At 35.5% G+C, this 22,486-nt stretch overlaps 1 protein-coding gene across 3 annotated transcripts in view; it reads right to left on the bottom strand.

Annotated features, from left to right (window-relative positions):
* The window catches only part of CCDC186 (coiled-coil domain containing 186), a 51,684-nt gene that overhangs the window by 7,351 nt on the left and 21,847 nt on the right, over window positions 1–22,486 (bottom strand). For all 3 annotated transcript variants that reach the window (XM_045568848.1, XM_045568849.1, XM_045568850.1), the window contains exons 4-15: window positions 22,156–22,284; window positions 17,539–17,751; window positions 15,803–15,922; window positions 11,263–11,367; window positions 10,559–10,657; window positions 10,300–10,386; window positions 9,266–9,408; window positions 6,752–7,007; window positions 5,963–6,152; window positions 4,320–4,400; window positions 2,671–2,881; window positions 778–997 (exon numbers count right to left, since the gene is read on the bottom strand). In XM_045568848.1, coding sequence (XP_045424804.1) covers window positions 778–997; window positions 2,671–2,881; window positions 4,320–4,400; window positions 5,963–6,152; window positions 6,752–7,007; window positions 9,266–9,408; window positions 10,300–10,386; window positions 10,559–10,657; window positions 11,263–11,367; window positions 15,803–15,922; window positions 17,539–17,751; window positions 22,156–22,284 — 1,854 coding nt within the window. The remainder of the gene's footprint in view (window positions 1–777; window positions 998–2,670; window positions 2,882–4,319; window positions 4,401–5,962; window positions 6,153–6,751; window positions 7,008–9,265; window positions 9,409–10,299; window positions 10,387–10,558; window positions 10,658–11,262; window positions 11,368–15,802; window positions 15,923–17,538; window positions 17,752–22,155; window positions 22,285–22,486) is intronic.

The following is a 22,486-nucleotide window of genomic DNA, read 5'->3' as shown; positions in this document are numbered from 1 at the left end:
CACAGCAGTCCTGTCCATTTCAAAGTCATACTCAATCTTTCTACTGAAGCTACAGCAATTTTTTAGAACATAAGATGATTACTTACTAGATTTAAAAATTATTTTTAAACCCATTACTATCAAGGCCCAAACACAGAAAAAAATAAAATAGTTGGGTCACATAATAACTGCAAAAAATAAAATAAAGCAGGAAAATACATTAGAAATGCCATAATCTTAAAAACTTATGTTTCAGCAATTAACTAAAACTAAGTATACGTCAAAGGCCATGCAATACAAAGTAAACAACTCATCTTAGTGTTTATCAAATGGCTGATTTTTGCTACTTCTTCATCTTTTCTTACTAGCTTAAAAAATTATACTTTTCATGCCAGGTGCAGAGGCTCACACCTGTAATCCCAGTGCTTTAAAAGAAGAAGGCAAGAGATCACTGGAGCCCAGGAGTTTGAGTCCAGCATGGGCAACATAGCGGGACCCCATCTCTACAAAAAATTAAAAAAAAAAATAACTGGGTGTGGTGGCACATGCCTGTAGTCCTAGCTACTTGGGAGGCTGAGGCAGGAGGATTGCTTGAGCCTAAGAGGTTGAGGTTGCAGTAAGCTATAATTGGGCCACTGCAGTCTAGCCTAGGTGACAGAGAGAAAAACACTAAAACTTTATCTCTGGGTAAAATAGCTACTGTGAATTACAGAAATAGCCCATTTGACAGTGAAGTCAGATGATGATACAGATACCATTTTGCCATGTTTACTGGTTAAGTAAATGAGAAATAAATACCTTCAAAGTAATATTTTTTAGTAATGTATCTTCCAAAACAGCCTGTAATTTTCGGTTGATCTCCAAAGAGAGTTCCAATGTTAATCCACTATCAGCTGGATGGGATGTATATAAAGATGCCATGATGCCACCCCGTTTACTTAAATGGACTTTGTTATAATCAGATGCCTCTGAAGAAAGTGTGCCCGATTCTTCCCGTAAAATGTAACTCTGAATTATTCTGCAAAACAAAATGACACTATCAGTTGTATACCTGCCGATTAAAAACATTGGAATTTGCAAGAGTCAACTAATCATAGGCATAAAGATGATTAGCGTAAAATAAATACTACTAGGTTAACACCCTAACTATATCAGAAAAGAAAGGAATTTTGCTTTTTCAGGTTTTCCTTAAACTATCCCATTTTTATTCTACCATGGTATTTAAAGATATATAAACACCGTTTTTCTATTTCTATCCCTATTACTTTAATCAAAATATTTGAGCAGTTTATTACTCCAATTTCTAATAATGTTTTCTATTTTCCTATTTTTAAACTTAGAACTCTGTATTTTACTCTTTTAAAAGCCATGGGCAAATTTTTATGAAGGTATAAAATTATTTCAAAATCAAAGTCTGCTTTATCATATTAATTGTACTTGGGTGTAGTACTCTAGTGCTCTTAGGTGTATTGCATGGGCTGCATTACATATAGCACTGTACAATAACAATTAGAAAAGGCAGTGTATTTCAATGAAGCTTGTCTGATAATATCACTTGTGTTACAATGGAGTGGCTTTCATGATATGTTTTTATATATAAATGAGTATAGTTAGATTAGTGTTGTGGTAATGCCTCTTTTTACCTATTAATAGTTAAGTATGTACACAAGGCTCCACTTCTGAGTTACTGCAGTGTTCAGTCCTAGTTTTTACTTTTATTCTTCAAACATTGTTTTACTTTTAATTTTATGTAATTTAGTTCTGAGTTAGACAAGCAGATATGTACAGATAGTTCATATTCATGTACTGCACCTAATGTCATTCAGCATCGATGCCATATTATATTACGTAAATAATAAAAGCCATGTACAGAGGGGGGAAAAAGTCATAGAAAAGACCTGCAATATAAAAATAACAACTACATAGTATTTGTGAGAGGAAATTGGCACAGCACAGCTCTACATGTAGTCAGTAGTGTCTGGATCTCCAGCTGTAGGTCTGCCACTTACGGCAGTGGTCCCCAACCTTTTTGGCACCAAGGACTGGTTTCATGGAAGATAATTTTTCCACAGATAGCGGGGGTGGGGGTAGCTCTGTGGCCTGGCCTGGTCCCTAACAGGCCATGGACCAGTCTCTGGGGCTTGGGGACCGCAGACTCATGGGATGAGTGGTAATCTTGGGACACTTAGTGATTTGACCTGAGCCCTAGTTAACTTATCTGTATAATCAGAGAACTCACTCTCTCAGTAGTTGTAAGGAATCAGTGAGATATTGCTAAGCCACAGGCATCATGCCTTGTACTAGCAGGCGCACAATAAATGACCCCACTGTGGCCTACCCAACAGGAAGAGCAATCCACAACCCCACATGTATCTCTTAGAGCCATGGTGGTGAAAATAAAAAGTAGAGCACATCTTTCTTAAATCCAAAAGCATTTTAGTATCTTAAAAAAATTAGTATTTATTGAACTCTACATTGCCTTAAAAGAAAGACCTCTAAGGTGATAGAATTTTCTTTCATCTCTCTATTCCTAAAACCTAGAACAGTGATCACAAAAGACTAGGAACCGAATGGTTATAATTAAGAATTATTTTTTGAAAAATAGGCTTTTGATATGATTAATTTTGAAAATAGTAACTTTACCATATGATTAATGGTATTTTGAATACAGATTATGCTAATAATACATACTTTGTTTTTTTCCTAATTTCTTCCACCAATTGTTTGATGTGATCTTCCATAAATTCGATCTTTTCATTTTTCCGAGCATGTGCCTTCTGTAGCCTCACTATCCTCTCAATCAACATGGCCTTGTCTACTTCTGGAAAGTTATCCACAGCTACTGATGACCCGGTATTTTCTGGAGATCGATCTTCGGCACTGCTTCGAGCATTAAGGGACCCTGAAGGAAAAAAAAGTCAGTTTAGATACTGTGCTTAGTCTAGAGTCCTTTCTCATCTATTATTTATTCCAGCATCGTTTGCAAATATTCACTCTAACAGTGTTGGACACAAGGCACACCACAGGTCATATGTGGTCTGAGTTCTTATTTCTGAATATACTGACGACAGAAGTACCAAAAGGGTTTATTACATGTCTTAAGAAAAAGTCAGAATAAAACCCCTAAAGTGATACTAAAATTAAACTATAAAAGAACAGAAAAGAGCAGAGAGAGGGAGGGGAAGAAGGGAAGTAGATGAGGGAGAAGGACAGGATAGAACATAGTGGGCTACACTCTGGAGCCAGCCTACCTACATTCAAATCCCGCTTCTCCACTTACTAGCTATGTGACTTTGGACAAGTTATTTAAGACTCTGTGCCTTTACTTCACCTTAAAATGGAAATAGTAATGTTATTTACCTCATAGGATTGTTATCTTCATTTAAATGAGTTAATATTTGTGAACACTTAGAACACTGCACATTGTAAACACTATGTTAAGTTTAGACATTATTTTTACCCACATCGTCGAGAAGAATTTCTGATCCTCTTTACCCTACAAAGGTATGTTTTTTTCCCCAATCCCATTTTTATAGATTAAAGACAAGTAATACATCTTATCCAATGTTATACAACTAATAAATGGCTGGGCTGGGATATAAATACATACTGTAATTTCAAATCCATGCTCTTTCTACTGCACATTTTTTCCCACTATTTTGACAGTTGATGATGTTTTTTTCTCTGAACATGCAACTCTTAGGGGGCAGTACAGTGTAAGTAGCAAGCAAGGACTCTGAAGTCGGAGAGTTCTGTCACTACAGATTTTGGGTAAATCATGTAACCTCTCCAAATCTTGGTGTCCTCATTTGTAAATGGGAACTGAATTATAATACTTACCTCACATGGCTGTTCTGCAGAGTAAATGATATGTTTAGCATGGTTCCTGGCATTTCAAAAAATGATAAATACACTGATATTTAAATCTGACATACAACGATGACCATTTTATTAGTTCTCAGGTGATAAAAGTAATATAAAAGACACCATGCTACACCAAATCTCTCTATATGGATGGATATAAATTTGAATTTAAGAAAATGGAAGTTGTGGCAAAGAATAAAGCAACAGCAGGTAAGAAAAAAGAAGGAAGGGAGACAGGTCATATAGAACCTTACAACAAGGCTGCAATCCTGGGTGACAAATAGAACTTAAACATTTAATAAGAAACATTTTTTTACAATATAATTACATACAATCACTACTTTTTATACTTCAAATAACCACCACTTTTCATACTTCAAAATGAAACAAAGCATATCAACACTTTTTAAAACAAAAAATGCTACGTATTTTTATAATCAATCAGTAAATAACAACTAAAGCTATTAGTTTTTTACCTGATGAACTAGAACGACTTCCCATGCTGCTGACTTCTTTATCATAGCTTCCATTTTCAACTTGATCTAATTTTCTCCGTGCTGTAAGAAATGGATCACTTGTGAAAATTATCATGACCACTTGCCCCTACCCTCTCTGATTTTAATTGCTAAAATCACCTAGTCAAAAACGGCATAGACAAGAGAAAGTTACTGAATCCATACTTTAGAGGACTATAGGTCAGCAGTCCCCAAGCTTTCTGGTACCAGGGACCAGTTTCATGGAAGACAATTTTTCCATGGGTGGTGGGGGGAAAGGGAGGAGGAGCAGGAGCTCAGGCGTGGCTGTAAATACACATGAAGCTTTGCTTGCTCGCCCGCAGCTCACCCTTGATTGCTTCTTTGCTGCTAGTCTCAAGACTAAATTTAAAGCATAACTCAGCAGTCCCCAACCTTTTTGGCACCAGGTACTGGTTTCATGGAAGATAATTTTTCCATGGTGGTGGGGGCGGGGTGGGAGGGTGGAGGTGGGAGTGGGAAGGGGCTCTGTGGCCTGGTTCCTAACAGGCCACAGACTGATACTGGTCCACAGCCCAGGGGTTGGGGACCACAGCTGTAACATTCATATAAAATGACATTTGGAAATATACAGGTCAAATACAAAATATATAGAAACAAAACTATGGTAACTGATACTGTCATCATGTAATTATTAATACACTGAACTAACTTAACTTTTAGAGTCCTTACAATACTAGAAATTTCTCGCAAATTTCCCTTTAATTACATTTTAAAACAAACTAAATTCTATGGCAAATATCTGAATATATTCATGTGAAGTAAATTCTATGGCAAATATCTAAATGTATTCATATGAAGTAAATACTGAATCTCTTTTATCGTGTTACTACCTCTCACCCTACTTTAACACAGAGCAGTGGGAAGAGTAGAGAATAGGAAGTCAGAATACATATCTTATTTATCTTTGTATCCCAAGCACATAGCACAGACCCCCAATGATTGTATGAATTTTTAAATGAAAGAAATGTGGGTTCCAGTTTTAGTTGTCAATTGTTGTGTTTGGGTAGTTTATAACCTTTCAGGGCCTGTTTCCTGAGACCCACGTGAAGGTTAGATCTCCACAACCTCTGAGTTAGAGCTCTGCATCGAGAGCACAGGTACTACAGGCTGCACAAAACAATTCACAGGCATATGAAGAAAGAAGATATTAGAACCGCTGTTTATACTTATATTTAAAGAGAGATCTTTTAAAAATTCTATTTTTCATATTTTCTGGTATACATAAAAGAGTAATATATGTTTACAATTTATAAACACATATAATTTGGAGAACAAACACTTAATAGTTTTTTACTAACAGAAGTATGTGATGAAAAATGTTTAGATACTACTACCCTAAGATATTTTCCCAGTTCTCACATTTTGTGATTCTGTGAATAAATGTCCTTTAGCATGGAAGTTAGACTATTAATAGAATTGCAAGAAGCTTAGCAATTTGGTTTATGAACATAAATACATTAAAAAGAACATATGGTTCCAATCTATGTGGTAGAATCTGATGTAAAATATAATTTTTCCATAAAATCCTTAACGATTAAAAGAAATAAGCACATTCAAGGTCTAAGTGTAGGAGAATGTTATACCTTGCTGAAGTTGTTTGGTAAGATCCTTGATACTAGAGGCATGTTTACGTCTTTGAGTTACTAACTCATCTTTTAATTCTTCTACCTGGGTACTCAGTGCTTTAACTTCTGTTTGACTAGAAGTAAGTTCAGCTTGCAGGGTTTGGACTTCCTCTTTTCGCAGTTCTTCCTCTTTCAACAATCTACTTTCCTGAATATTAAATAAAACAAAACCCACCAATTTTAATATGTTTGTTTCCCTTAAAGCTCACACTTTAAAAACTTAAAAATATAAGGTCCTTCATGGTAGAGATTCTTCTACCATTATTTCTCACCAGGTTTTGTTTATTGACCTCCTCAAAATCCTCATATATCAAGTTCTATACATGCAAAACAACATGCGATATGGGTCTCTGAATTTTTGGACTAAAGTCTCAAATTATTTCTATGAGTAACTTGAAGAAACTCTCATAACTTGGAAATACGAAACCACTTTTAAACTACAAAAAAACAGAAATTTAAAGTACCTTCTAAAAAATATATATAGTGATCCCAGTTAGGGATGACAAATCATGGGTTTATTTTCAAATGTGAAATATTCTTCATAATTATTTTAAGAAGAAATTCTATTATGAATTACCCCAGTTCAAAGAAAAAACTGACATTTTTTATAGCATTTGAAATTACCAGAACATCAGTGCCCATAGAAAAGAGCTTAAAATCAACTAGCACTACTTTTATACTATTAGGTAAATTGATTTGTGCCTCTTGCTATATTGCTTTAAAAGTCAAATGCACATTTATACTTACCAAATTAATATTTGTCTGTTTCATTTGTTCACATTGGCTTTGTAACTGACTTTCACTACATGAAAGTTTATCAAATTGTGATTGCAAAGAATTGGATTCAGACTGAAGCTGTGCATTCTTACTAGTGAGCTTTTCTGTAAATAGCAGTAGCTCAGATTCTCTTTTCCTACTGCCTTCGATGTCTTTTTGTAGGTCATTAATCAAAGAATTAAGACTTTCCACTTCTTCCTTCAAATTTTCAATTTCTTGTTTACCTCTAAAAAACAAAGTTTATATTTAAGAAAAAATTAAACTTTTAAAAGACAGTAAATTAATAGTTGGGGAATTTTCATCTAATCAAGTGCTTCACAAAGGTACTTTTATTCATTCATGCAAATATTTACGAATGCCAAATTGAATGCCTAATATATGCCAGAAGCTAAGATCTGGGAATATACATGAGCAAGACCAACATGGCCCCAGCTTTCAGTCAAGTAGAGAAATGATATGAGTGCGAAAAAACCATTTTGATGATAAAAGTACAGAGCAGGTTGCCTAAACTAATGTAAATGATGTTCAAACTAGTACTTAAAGCAGAAGTCAGCAACCTTTTCCTGCAAAAGACCAGATAGTAAATTAAGTTAGGCTTCTGGGTCATATGGTTTTTGTTGCAACTGCTCCACTCTGCCATCACAGTGTGTGAAAACTGCCATAGATATTATGTAAATGAATGAGTGTGGATATATTCCCAAAAAACTTCATTTACAAAAAGAAGCAGTGGGCTGGATTTGGATTAAGAGCTTGGCTTGGACTATGGTAGTAGCAGTGAGGGTATAAAAAGTAAATGGATTTGACAGATATTAAAGAGTTAGCATTGCTAATATTTTGTGACTAGTTAGATGGGTGAGGAGGAGGAGGGAAGAACAAAGGATGGTCTCTAGAATCCTGGGTTGTACAGTCATGTGGATGCTACACTTATCACTCATCCCAGGAACATGAGAGGGGAAGCATCTTTGTGGGCAAGATAGAAAAATCAGTTCTGGATATGTTAAAGTTTGAGGTGTCTTTGATACTTAATGTGCTTAGAGTTCAGCAGAAAGTGCTGAAGATGATGATTCAAAAGTTCTACAGCATACTATAAAAATAGTTGGGATCACCCAAAGGTACAATAAAATTAGGATAGAGGGCCTTATGACAGATAGAAAAGCCCGCCAAGGAGATTGAAAAAGAGTAGCCAGAAAGGTGGGAGAACACTACGAGAGCATGATGGAAATGAAGCCAAAGGAACAGGGCATATCAAGAAAGATAACCGAGTTCAGTGGTGTTAAAAGATACTAAGATTCAAGCAAGACTGTGTCTGAGATATCTCCACCATATGTTAGGAGGCATTAGTAGTTGTTAATGAAATGTTTGGGTAGAGGCTAGAATGCAGAGGAATACAACATAGGGAGTGAAGAAAGGCAGAATGAATGAGTATAGATGATTCTATAAAGAAGTTTGGTTGTAAAGAAAAGTTGGTAGGAGAAGGTCACAAGAGTCTTAGCTTTTTCAAAGATACAATATTTAAATGTAGAAAGAAAAAGCAAGTCAATAGAGAGAGATAAAGGATAAAGAAGGAATAATGAAGAAAGACCCTGAGAAGGCAGAAGAGCATGGGATCTACAGCAGAAGTAGAAAGAATAATTTGGTTCAGAGAGGAGCAAGAACAGTTCTTCCATGATAATGGAAGCAAAGGAAAATAGCAGATGCAGGCAGTTCATAGGATTGATAGCAAGAAGTTGAAAGAACTGTCACCTGATAGCTCCCATTTTTTCTGTGAAGAAGTAATCACCTGCCAAGAGCATGTAGACAGGTAAGGGGAAAGACCACAATGTGAAGAAATTAGTAAGTAAAAAGTGATAAGGTGTGAAACAGATACTAAAAAGATGGGGGAGAAAACTCTGACCAAGGACATGGTAGGATTAGAGGTGCATTAATATTCTCATTTGGGTTAGCAACCATGAATTTATAGCAGTATCAATCGGGATGATGGTGAGGATTTCTTTAGCAACACTGAGCAGCTTAGGTATTGGTAAGGTGTGGAAAGAAGATATTTGAATTCAACCTGAATCCAGGCTCTGCCAGGTAATGTCATGAGTGAAGTTTAGTTAACTAGTTTCCTAAGACGCCAAGGAATAATGCCAGCTCCTGACCTCAAGCTATATGTATGTGAAGATCTAGATCCAGATTTACCTTTTAGAAGAAAAAGTAAGTACTTTGTATAACTAACAGAATTTGAAAGCTAAGAAATGAATAATGAAATTAAATAAATCTGTTGTCTTACAAATGGCTACTGCCAATGTTTAAGGAATATAAACTTTGATTTTTAGAAGCCATGATGGGAACTCGAATATACCCAAAAAAGTTCAAATAAAGAGAAAAATTTTTAAATTTTTAGGTAGTAAAATTGTCATTGTTTAATGCCATAATTGCATTTAAAAATAGATATAGAATTAAAAAGCCTATTAACACAAACAGAAGTTGCTCATCTTATACCTTTGAAGCTGCTCCTGTATCTGATCTGTAATTTTCACTTTGTCCAATAAATTCTGAATTTCAGCTTTTTGGCGATTAATAATTTCCTTATATTTTGATAATTCATCTTCTGTTCTTAATCGTTCATCTTCTAGACATTTCACCTATCAAATGATCATAACCAAGTTAAACTACAAACAATATTTTCTTGCTCCTTATAAACACTTTTACATAGTGGCTACATATTAATAATATAAGCTGAATTCCAAAGCAGTATTAGGTAATGTGAAGAAAATATAATGGGAAGTTAACAGTACTGGGTTTTAGTCTGAGATTTCTTAACAATTTAGTCATGGAAAGATTTCTTAACAATTTAGTCATGGAAGTTTTAGCATGTCATTTTATTTTTACTGAATCTCTATTTCCTCACCTGAAAAAGAATATACCTTCCCCACCTATCTCAAAGAACTGGCCAAGAACAAATAGGAAGGTACAAGAAAAACACTTGAAAATTAAGTGATCTCAAATTCAAAGTGGTTACTAAAAAGCCTATTTTTAAAGAAATGAATGATACACAGTGACATATTAAAAGAGATACTATTCTTACAATAAAGACTATAAACACTGAAAAGGATTTAATAGATAATTAGAAAATTAAAACTGTATTCATCTAAGACTATTAAATATACCCAGGAGAAATATAAAGAAAGTCTATTATTTTCTGACACTCACAGTTCTAGGGTCCAACTATCTTTCTAACTGATTTGCTGATAAGACTGTCTTTAAATCAGAAGCCAAGAATAAGTTATAGATATAGTAAATTGTGCTGTGAAATAGGAATGTTTGGCAAACACTTCAAAGGGACTAACATGGAAGATATTTTTATTTTAACAAAAGAGGTTATATTGCTAGGGAATTGCTATTCTACTCTGAGTTCTTTAATTCTGGAAAATTTCTATATAAATATCCTTTTCACACCACTGTAAAAATCAGAATAAATCCATAATTAAAGATATTTATCCTTCCTCTGGAGTCATGACTAAAGATTTAATTACCTTTGTTCTGAGTGTTCGCAGCTCATCCATACCCTCCTTAAATGTCCTCTTCAGATCTTCTAGTTCCTTTATTTTGGCATGATGCATCTTTTAAAAAGTTTAAAAGAAACCACAAATCATAATGTACTAAACAAGATCTAAAATTTATTGTCTGCTCCTTCCAAAAGGCCTTAAGAGCAGATGGCAACAGGTACTCATTATTTCTCTCTTCCTGTATTTATTAGACAATCTAGGATATACAAAGAGCAAAGCTACTCACCTCTAGCTGGTCAGATTTTTCTTGCATTTGTTTTTCAAGTTCTCCTTTTGTAACTCTAAGCTTTGCATCAAGCTCATTTGATTTAATTTCTTCTGACTCCTAGTGGAAAGGAAATTTTAAAAAATGACAATTTTTAAAGTTTTATACTTTGAAAAGTGAATAAGGCTTTGCAATTAAGTTTACTAACTGTGAAATAATTAGCTGACATATCTAAAACTGAAAATTGCATTGAAAGATTTTATGTATTTATTTAAAAAATTTTTTTTTATTTCAGCATATTACAGGGGTACAAATGTTTAGGATACATATATATTGTCCTTGCCCAATCCAAATCAGAGCTTCAAGCATGTCTACCCTCCAGACGGTGCATACTGCACCTGGTTAGGCGTGAAAGATTTTAAATACATCTACTTTGCATGAACAAGAATAACACTTAAAATATGTAAGATAATGCAGAGTTTTTTTTAAGTTATACATTTCTTTGCACTCCTCTGACATTTTCTAGGGTTTTTATGAGGTTGAAAACTTCTCTACTAAGATCCATTTAAACTGTAGATACTTTAAGAAATAATCTGCATTTTATTTAACTACCCTATCCAATCCATTCTATACTTAAAAATACTGCAAATATAGAAATTTAATGAAATAAGAAAACTGACATGTAGTATAATTTGACACAAATCTATTTGAAAAGTTAAGCATACCTGGTATGTTTTTATCATATCCTGACAGTTTTTTCGTATCTGATCTGCTTCTTCCTTTGCTTGTGTTAACTTTGTTGTTGTTTCTTTCAGTTTATCTTTGGTTTCCTGCATTGACAAAAAACAGAGACAAAGTTGGCCACAATGATGAATGGTAAAAAGTACTCAGGGAGCAGAGAAAGTTCTTTTCCTAGCACTGCCACTGAGGGGCTAGATACTATTCCAGGAATATTTTTTTTCTAACAGAAAATGGAAATGACCTGCAGAGTTAACTGATAGCCATTAAATAAAGTTAAATTTGACAGATTTTCAGCAAATTACTAGAAGTTACCAACCTGTTAAGACAAGAGCAAAATGTTAAAAAGCTCTGTGCACACACACATAAAAGACAATATTTTGGTTTGTGGTTGTGGTATATATTCAAAATTGCTGTTTTATAGATTGATGCTTCAATATGGTTTCTGTTCCTAACCACTCTCCTAAAATGGCAATTCTGAAGGTTTGGGGGGATTACTCTCATCAAATCCAATTACTTTTTCTTGTTCTTATTCTTTACTTACTTGTTCCAGTTCTGACCACCCCTGGCTCTTTGAATATCCTTCCTCTGTTTCCATTACAAGAGAGTATTCTCCTCCTCTTTCTTCCCTCTCCATTGGTCCTTGATTGGCTTCCTACTTCCTGTGGTGATTTTCCAAGATACAGCCCCTGACCTGCAGCTTTCTCTCCATAATTCTCCTTCAGAGAACCAATCCAGTGCCATGGTTTTGGCTATCATGTGTATTTAGAATGAGAGGTTAGGTATCTATAATCTCCTCTCAGTAGCTTCCCATCCAAAAGGGGTAGATGCTGCTACTCTGCTTTTTCATAGATACAACATAGGGACACCCTGGATTCTAACCATCAGTACACTGTACTGTAGTTGATATGTTCCCACAATTCAGTATACAGCTTCCAGATGGCAACTCAGTGCTTGTCACATATTAATTGTTCAACTAATATTTGTTGAATGAAGGAATACTTAGCATAAGCCTCTAGTTAGGTTGGTCTCCCCAAATACTAAGACTCATCTTGTTTTGTTCTTCGTTCCTGCTCTTCCTCCACTTGGAATGCCTTTCTCTTCATCTCTTGAACCATCTAAGTTGCATCAATGAATGCTTCAAACACTGCTTCTTATATGGCATTTTGGTTTTTTGGAAAAAATCTACCATACACTCAAGTACTTTGTTATATACTTTCAGTTGCTAGTCTTTAATAGTAATTTGACTTATATTAAAACTTAGTATCACTTTAAAAATATAAGCAATTATTTGGATACTTTTTCAAATACTAACTTTTTAAAATACTAGACTTGAAGAAGGGGGGCAAAGAGAGAGAGAGAGAGGAAGTTTATCTATTTTGTTTCTGCTACTATATCATCAATAACTAAAACAGAACCTGGCACATAGTAGGTAGGTACTTCATTCACTCACAAAACAGCAGTTGAGAGATTCTTCTATGCCAAATAAATATTTACTAAATAAATGAATGTTTGAATAAAGGAAAAGTGAGAACCATAATAAATGTGTTTAGGTTAAGGTATTAACTGCATTCATTCATTCATTCAGTATTCACTGAACACCTTCTTCACACCATTGTTCTATGCTCTAGGGATATAGTTGTGTATAGTTTTGTCTGTGTAGAAAACAGACAAAATCTCTATCCTCACGAAGCTGATATTCTAGTGATGGAGATAGATCACAAACAACACATAAATAAAATATATATTAGTGACAAGTGCTAAGGAATAAAAAATAAAGCAAGGACATGAGAAAGCTTGTGGGGAGGTGTTGAAAGCTTAGGTAGAGTAGTCAGGGAAGTCTCATTGAGAAGGTGATAGGTGATCAGCAGTCAGCTGGAGACTTGACGGGAATCCACTACAGACTGCCCTTCCTCTTGTCTGGAACTCTTCCTTGTTTCCTATACGTTGAACTCTGTCTCCTCAATTTAGGGAGACTGCCGAGCTCTGTTTAGGTTCCTCTCCTTGTGCAGCGGCCTGGAACTCTCCAGGCACACCTCGTTTGTTTCCCTTCACTAAGGGATCATCATCCAATGCTGCCTGTTGCCTCAGTCTGAAAAACCTTCATTTCATATATTTTGTCTTTTTTTTTTTTTTTTAATTTTGGGAGGGTAAATGTGGACCTTGTTATTACAATACAATAGAGTATAGTCAATTGAATAGAGTTATAGAATAGAACATGGAATAAACCTTTACTAAGTGAGAAAAAATGGCAAAGCTAATTAGAAATGAGCCCTGGCTTCCAATTAGTGGGCCTTCTGAGTAAACAAACAATTTAAGAATGAGGCTATCATTGACAACATGACAACTTTGGGAGAAGAGCATATTAAGCAGCAGAGTCTTGCTTCAGGTAATCTAGCAGAGGGAACGTATCATAAAATACCAAACCCTGGTCACACGTAATTGCAATATATTACAGTCTACTGCATTCTGCTGGTCTAAATGCTACCTTGATATCCAGTGCTCCACTCTCTAGCTTTCTCTGAAGCAGAAACATTTGGCATACACCCCACACAGCCAAACATGGTTACCAAAGAACCACTGACACATCTATTGCCAGCCTATATATGCTCCAGTGAGATGATACTATCCTGATACCAGGTAGTGAATAGGTAGCAACCAGGCAGATAAACCAGTAGATGAGGTCATGGGGTGAGATTCTTTTTATTCACTACACTCAAGAGGTTCTTTTGCTTTTGGAGGTTAGGTGTTAAAAACACATTTCAGTCAAACCCCCAAAGGAGTTTCGAAAAAGGAACAAATAAATTTCTACCGTCTGGCCTGATGATCTGGGTGTCCACTCTACCCAGTCTAGACTTAATTCTGTAATATGCCCTGGAGGCCTGACCAGAAGCTAATGATCACAATGGAGCCAGTAACCTATGGGACTCCAGTATTAGTATCTAAGACTTTATGGGCAAAGACCAGAAATTTGAAAGAGTACCTGGAGAAAAACATACTGAAAGTGTCAAGTCCCTTGCCCACATCTCTAGAGGTAGCCTAAACTGCCCAGACAATGATTAAATCTTGTACCCTTTCATCCAGAGGCTCCCGCTAATATCCACTAGGTAAATACATAAAATAGGTAACCAGGAATCTCACTCTTTGAAACCAATGACTGTGTTGTCTACAGCTTTTATATCATCCATATTATTTAATACAGTGCTGTGCGCAGAGCTAAATGCTTGCTGGTTAATAAATGCCTTTACTTAAAAAGAAACTGGTACATGTCTAATTTCCACATACTGATCAATATACTTGTTATTTTCATTTTCCAGCAATCCACACCATGTAACCTTATAGAAGTTAACCTTAAACCACTTTTCTAACCTACTTACGGAGTATCTGGTTTCATCTGACCTAAAAGCTGCCACAAGAATCTCTCATCTGGCTGGGCACAGTGGCTCACACTTGTAATCCTAGCACTCTGGGAGGCCGAGGCAGGAGGATTACTTGAGCTCAGGAGTTCAGGATGAGCCTGAGCAAAAGCAAGACCCCATTTTACCAAAAATAGAAAAATTAGCCGGGTGTCGTGGCCCATGTCTGTTGTCCCAGCTACTCAGGAGGCTGAGGCAAGAGGATCACTTGAGCCCAGGAGTTTGAGGTTGCAATGGGCTATGATGATGTCATTGAACTCTACTCAGCAGTGCCAGAATGAGACTCTTATCTCAAAAAAAAAAAAAAAAAAACCTCTCATCATCTATTCTTTAAACTCCCAGATCTGTAATAGGTTTTTACTCCTCAATGCTAGTATTCTAACAGGTTTCATGATCCTGTCTCTTAGTACTATAAATAAGGATGTGGAAAGTGCCACAGGTATTAGATATGACCAAGTATTATGTTCAGATTTTGAAGCGAATCAGGCAGTTGAAAATCACTACTGTTTTCATGGATTTGGAATTTTAATTCTTCATTCTGTAACTCAAAGGGAAAATTCTAAATGGCTCAGCCCCATTGAGCTCTAGGGATCGTTGCCCTGCTCCATTCTGGCAGTTCTTTCTCTGCCTCGGTAGTTTCCTCACACACACACACGTGCTGATCAGCAGTCAGCTGCAGACCTGAAAGGAACCCACTATTCTCCAAGCTATCTTCAACCACTGTCAATATGGACCATTCTACCTACAGTTTTCTCTGATAACACTATCTACAAATACCCAAAGGTTATTAAAGTTCTACTGATTTAGAATGATTTAATAATGTATTCCATGATTATAGTTTTTAACATTATTAAGCCCATTTTTGCATACCAAAAAATGCTTAAAAACAAGGCAAATTTGGGTACTGCAGACTATGAATAATAAAATTTAACATTTCATCCAATTTTATATGGAAACCATGCAAGGACATTTCTTTTTCATAATCACCTAATATTCAGGTCCAAGTTACTCTGCAGAAGTCACTAAACTAAGCTTCAGGCCTTATCAACTGTTAGTACATTTACTCTTAAAACTGATTGTAATCATTATTTCACTGCATTATAGTACTCACCTTGTGCGAATCCATTTCAGCTTTCAATTTGTTTTGTGCCCACTTTACTTTAATGATGTGAGAGTTGATATCTTCCTTTAATTTGTCTATTTCTCTGATGAGTCTAGTCGTTTCACCTTCCTAAAATAATATCACTCGGTCATATTTTTTCATTTAAACTATCAACTAATTATTTATGTATCCTTTATACCCCCTCAAAGTAATCAGTGCAATAACACTATAATTCAAGAGTTGGCACACTATGGCCCACAGGCCATAAAACTGACTTCAAGTTCAAAGGATAAGAGGGCAATAAAATCCTAAATCCAATCAACAGACATGAAGATGATTAACATTCATATTTTAACCAATTGGATGTGTTGTCAGCATAAGTATACCTTTATGATTCTTCTTAACTGGCTAACATTAACGTCAAATATGAACTAAATTGGTTTTGCCAGAATTCCTCACAACAATGACAAGATCTCAAACTAAAAGCTAATGAATAAAAAGTAACATTTATCATCGAGAAATGATAATGCACTAGAAATATGACCATGTCAAGAGGCTGCTGGTTAACAGCAAGGGTTCTCAACAGCTCGCTCAGTAATTAAATATCCTCAGATAGCATTTGAGGACATGTTCTTCTTTAAGAAAAATAAACATTCTGGCTGGGCACGGTGGCTTTTGCCTGTAATCCTAGCACTCTACGCAGGAGGAGGCCAAGGCAGGAGGATTGCTTGAGCTCAGGAGTTCAAGATCAGCCTGAGCAAGAGTGAGACCCATCTCTACTAAAAAAAAAAAAAACATAGAAAAATTAGCCAGGTGTGGTGGCATGCACCTATAGTCCCAGCTACTCGGGAGGCTGAGGCAGGAGGATCCCTTGAGACCAGGAGTTTGAGGTTGCAGTGTGCCACTAGGATGTCACTGCACTCTAGCCCAGGCAACAGAGCAAGACTCTGTCTCAAAATAAATAAATAAATAAATAAATAAATAAATAAATAAATAAATAAATAAATAATAAATTCTATTCTATAGTGAGGAAGTATTAATTAAGATTATATTGGCCGGGCACGGTGGCTCACGCCTGTAATCCTAGCACGCTGGGAGGCCGAGGCAGGTGGATTGTTTGAGCTCAGGAGTTCGAGACCAGCCTGAGCAAGAGGGAGACCCCGTCTCTACTAAAAATAGAAAGAAATTATATGGACATTTAAAAATATATATAGAAAAAATTAGCCGGCCATGGTGGTGCATGCCTGTAGTCCCAGCTACTCGGGAAGCTGAGGCAGGAGAATCACTTGAGCCCAGGAGTTTGAGGTTGCTGCGAGCTAGGCTGACGCCATGGCACTCTAGCCCAGGCAACAAAGTGAGACTCTGTCTCAAAAAAAAAAAAAAAAAAAGTATATAAAGTTGTACTTCTGGCTCTAAAACTATTCATATTTGACACTACGATGTGTATATTTTACCAAAATATAATCTTCCTTTGAGGCACAAACTAATTTCTCCAACATACAGATTTTAAAAGAAAGTTTTTAAAAAGATCAAGAAAAAGTTCTCTAAAATCATGTGCCAATACTTCATCTTTTCCCCAGCAAATCTTTTTTTTTTTTTACAAATAACAAGATACTAGAATTACTAAAACAGTCATAAATAAAAACTTTATGTTTGAATTTTTTAACTATGTTATGATTATTTGATTAAATAAGGAAAAGGAAAGAGAACAAATTTCAAATAAGGTCCAATGGCACAAGTTATACCTTTGTTTCATACAGCTGGTGCAACCGTCCTTTCTCTTGAGAAAGCTGCTTAATTTTGTTAGTGTTTTTCTCAAACTCCTTATTTGCATCTCTAAGTTTTCTTTCAAGTATCTCTTTTTCCTTTCGAAGGTCTAAAGATTCCTTCTCACCTCTTACATACTTCATTACCATTGCTTCTTTTTCTTGGCGTGCCTCTTCACATTTCTTGTTGGCCTTCAAAAAAAACACCATCTGACATTAATAACAAATGTTTTTCCAAATAGAAATATATCAAAATAAATATTTTCCTCTAATATCACCAATGTATCTTTTGGTTTTTGCACAACATTCCCAGGACTTGTTCCATGAAATTTTAAAATGCAAGAAAAAATACAAAATTATAGAAAAATGATACAATATCACTAGTATTTGCTTGTATCCTCTTCTATTCCCTTTACCTTGGCTAACATAGTTGCTATTTTCCATTGACTCCTCCAGATCCCCTTTCCCACCCTTTTCTATGTCACCCTGTGCCCCAGGAAGATGACCATCATGGACCACATCAACAAGTTCCCTTCCTTCAAACCTCCAGTTGGGTTCAGCCAACAGGAGGTACTAGGCAGACGCTCAGGAATGTAGGCAGAGTGAGATCTGGCCCCACCAGTTTCCGCAGTAGGCTGATGGCTGCTGCTCCCATGAGGTGCCCTCTCTGTACAACCACTGTCTGCGTTATACTACCTGCTCCCTTTCCTGTTCCTTTCAGCTGAAGGGAGATGATAACGGCTGCCCTAGCAGTTCTAAGCTCATGCACCTTCTTTTTTGGGGATCCCTAAACCTTGCCCACACCTTCTGAAGAGTCTTTTTATTATATTCTCTTCAAATCACCAATTTAAGTCTGCCATCTGTTTTCTGCCAGGATGCTGACTGTATAGCTGACAATTTCTATAATCTGAGCTTCCTTCTCAAAAGTAGGTAGCCATATGCTAATGAATGATTTGTTTTCCTATTTATGAAAAGCTGTCTGAAATATTTGACACTTACAAGAAATACCTAATTAGATTAAGGTTGAAATCTATATATTCATTTAAAATTCTCTATTAGTATGAGCTGGTACTCCATATTCTGAAGTTTCACACAATGAAAACTTCTAAAAATAGTTCTTCTTTTAAGTAAATTCATGATTTGCAAATACAATAAAGCACATACTTATTTTACAAAAGATGGAACCTCAAACTTTAGGGCTTTTCAATAGCGTCTAGTGGTAAATGCCAAGTGATAATGCAACTGAATTGAAGAAGGTAATTTTTTTTGTTTGTTTTGTTTTAAGACAGAGTCTGGCTCTGTTGCCTAGGCTAGAGTGCCGTGGCATCAGCCTAGCTCACAGCAACCTCAAACTCCTGGGATCAAGCAATCCTTCTGCCTCAGCCTCCCGAGTAGCTGGGACTACAGGCATGCACCACCATGCCTGGCTAATTTTTTCTAAATATATTTTTAGTTGTCCAGATAATTTCTTTCTATTTCTAGTAGAGACGGGGTCTCGCTCTTGCTCAGGCTGGTCTTGAACTCCTGACCTTGAGCAATCCTCCTGCCTTGGCCTCCCAGAGTGCTAGGATTACAGGCATGAGCCACCATGCCTGGCCAAAGAAGGTAAGCATTAAAAATAGAGTTAGTTAGGTGAATATAGGAAAAGCTATGCTGATGAAAAGTGACTGACAAAAATGTTTCACAAGAGTTCCGGCACTGCTGATGAGCACATTTAGTCAACATTGAGAATATAATTGTAATTATATTATAATATTATATTACATTGTAATAATTATAGTACATTGTAATATGATAAATTCCACTGGATTAGAAATGTTCAAAGTCCTTTGCAACATAAAAATAATTACATTCCCTTGGGAGGAGGTGTCAGGAAAAGTAAAAGATGCTATACTTGAGCTAGGCGTTGAAGGTTAAGCAGGATTCAATAGAATATAAGGGGTGAGCCAAGGAAAAGAATTCAAGATAGAGTGAATATCATGTGCAAAAATTTAAAAGTATGAAACAACATGATGTATTTAAGAGAAATCAAGTTATTCTATAGGGCTTATATTTGGTGTGTTGGTTAGAGTGGGAATATAAAGACAGAAAGAAAGATGGAAATTAGATCCTGAAAGGAAGAAGAGCTTCTCCTGTCATCCTAATGAACTGAGATTTTACCCTAAAGGCAATGGAAAGCCAAAGAAGAATTTATAAATCAGAACCTTTTATCAAATGTGTTTTAGTAAGACAACTGGTGGCAGCACAGAAGCTTCACTGAAGTTGAGAGAAGGCAGGCAGGAAAAAAACAGAGAAAAGAAAGACAATTACAATAGATAAGGTGAAATATTATGAGTTTCTTTATTACAGCAGGAAATAATATACCAGGTAAAAGCCCTGTTACTCAAAAAGTCATGCATGGATCAGTTTCTAATAAATACATACTGAGATGCTTGTTAAATGTTCATATTCCTAGGTGCTGGCCACCTACCTCATAGGGGGTCATTGGGAATATTAAACAAGATAACATAGTAACTGTTACTTAAACTACTACAGAAAGTCAGTCCATTTATGGCACAAATAAAGAAAGAGGAACCAGTTAAGATCTTCGGGTTTGACCAGTTAAAGATGTTTACCATTGACCTGGTTGAAGATAAATATGAATAAGATAATCAACAGGATTCAATAGCCAGCTAAAATTAAAATAAAAGGTGTGCAGTTCTGCTTTTCAAAGTATGGCAGATAAACCCTCTTCAATCAAGATAATAAAACTTTAAGATGAAATACAACAAATATTTTTTAAGATATAGTTGACTTCACAAGAATGTATGGGAAATCCCCAAGGCTAAAAATTCTAAGACAAAGCAGAAATCCAAAATGGTATACTAGAGCTACAACTTTCATTGCCCTGTGGACATTTACCAATACCAGGCCATGGGAGTGTGGGTGGGGGAAATGTTATAAGGTCCTTGAGAATTTGTAATTCAGCTCTACCCTCTTGTAAGTTTAAGGGTTCAAATTCATTCTACCCATCTGGCCTATGAAATGGGGAAACTTTAACCTCGAAAACTAAATTGGTGGGTATGTATGTGCATGCATGAACAGAGGAAAACACATACCTGGAATCTATTTTGAAATAAAAATTACCAGGTTTGGTGACTCTAGATGAAGGGTAAATAGGTGTTCATTACACTGTTCTTTCACCTCTTGTACAGGCTTGAAAATTCTCAAAAAGTTGGGAAGAAAAGTTACAAGAAAAAAGGAATGAAGCAGACCTATGAGTAATTAAATGGAATAGTCTCCAAAACTTACTTCAATAATACTCACCTCTTAGGATTGTTATGAAGATTAAACGAGTTAATACTTGTAAAGTAGTTCGGACATGGCCTGGCACATAGCTAAAACTCAATACATTAGCTAATATTATTAATGTCATCTATACATACCCTTCATCATTAGGGAAGAAACACACATCATAATGAGTATAGTATATTGCCATTTGTTTAAAAAAAAAAAAAAGGCATGGAGCAACACACAGTTTTGGAAGGATACACAGAAAACTGCCATCAGTGGTTACCTTTGAGAAGGGGGTAAAATGTTTGGAAGAAGACTTTTTATCTGTTTGAATTGTTATGCATATCTAACCACTATTTTGTTTTTATTTTAAATACATATCAATAATAAGCTTCAGACAGTTGGTTTTTTAAAAGCTTACTAGGTGATTCTAATGATCAGCTACATTTGGGTCCACTAAAACCAATAACTTCTTAAGGTTAGGCTCTGTATTTCTCTTCAATTAGTACAAAAGGATTCAGACCTGATAGTAAGAGTTTTAAATATAATGTTTGTAATGCAAAGGGCCAGCATATTGTAAAGAATTAGGGAAGTAAAGGCTCAGGATAATCTATTTCCTAAAGCTCTTCCAGAATGCCACCTACAGTAGTAGCCTCAGGGTAGAAAAAGTGGGATTCATCTCACTTAGCAGTGTAAGCAGTGAGTTAACCCTTTCTGATTCAATTTATTGTGAGGACTAATTGTTAGTTGGGAAATGTGCTAAATTTTGTGGGTGCAGGAATGAAGACCACAAAGACCTCATCCTAAAAGAGTTTAGGCAAGTAATAATAGAAAACGATTGCTTAAAATGACCTCTTCTGAGATCATATATACCAACTCAAAAAGATTACCAAGGTATATTAAATAAGGAAAAAAAAGCAGGTTATAAAAAAGATGTACAATAAAGTTGGGGGGAAGTATATGACTATGTACATATAAGCATGTGTGATTTGTATATCCATATATGGTAGGATACATAACCAAAATATCAGTAATAAGCTATGGAACAAAGAATGGGATTATAGGGATTGGAGGCAGGAGAAGAGGAAGTAAAAGTAAAAAAGGACTTTCATTTTTTATCCCATATACTTATTAATTTTTTAAATAATTAGCATGTGTTTATGTATTGCTTTAGCATTTTTTTGAAAGGCTAATTTTACATAAATAAAAGACCTATTATCAATACACCACTGATATCCAAAATAGTCTAACATGGTTAGTTTATTTTAACAAACAAGAGTCACCAGAGTATCAAGTTAATAATGAGAATAATATGAAAAATACCTGTTCCATCCGTTGGGCCATCTCTTTGTGTAATTGCTGAATTGCATTTTTAGCTGCAAGGTCTTGAGCTACTAGTTTATCTTTGGAAGCTTTAACTTCTATGTTTAGTTCCTCTATTCTTGATTCTAACTGTAAAGAAAATTATTTCCAGATTATTTTTATAACTATACCAGACCACCAATACCTCAAACACAAAGAATGTAAATAAACATAAAGAACACAATGAATATAATTCAACCATGAAAATCAAAACCGTTGGCCATGTTTCTATATCACATTGGAATTTAGTATAAATCTGAAGAGATTCTGACAAGTTAGGGTGTATATTGTA

Source organism: Lemur catta, chromosome 14 (genome assembly GCF_020740605.2).
Source record: "Lemur catta isolate mLemCat1 chromosome 14, mLemCat1.pri, whole genome shotgun sequence".
NCBI classification, from domain to species: Eukaryota; Metazoa; Chordata; class Mammalia; order Primates; family Lemuridae; genus Lemur; species Lemur catta.
This window is presented reverse-complemented; position numbering and strand designations above follow the sequence as displayed.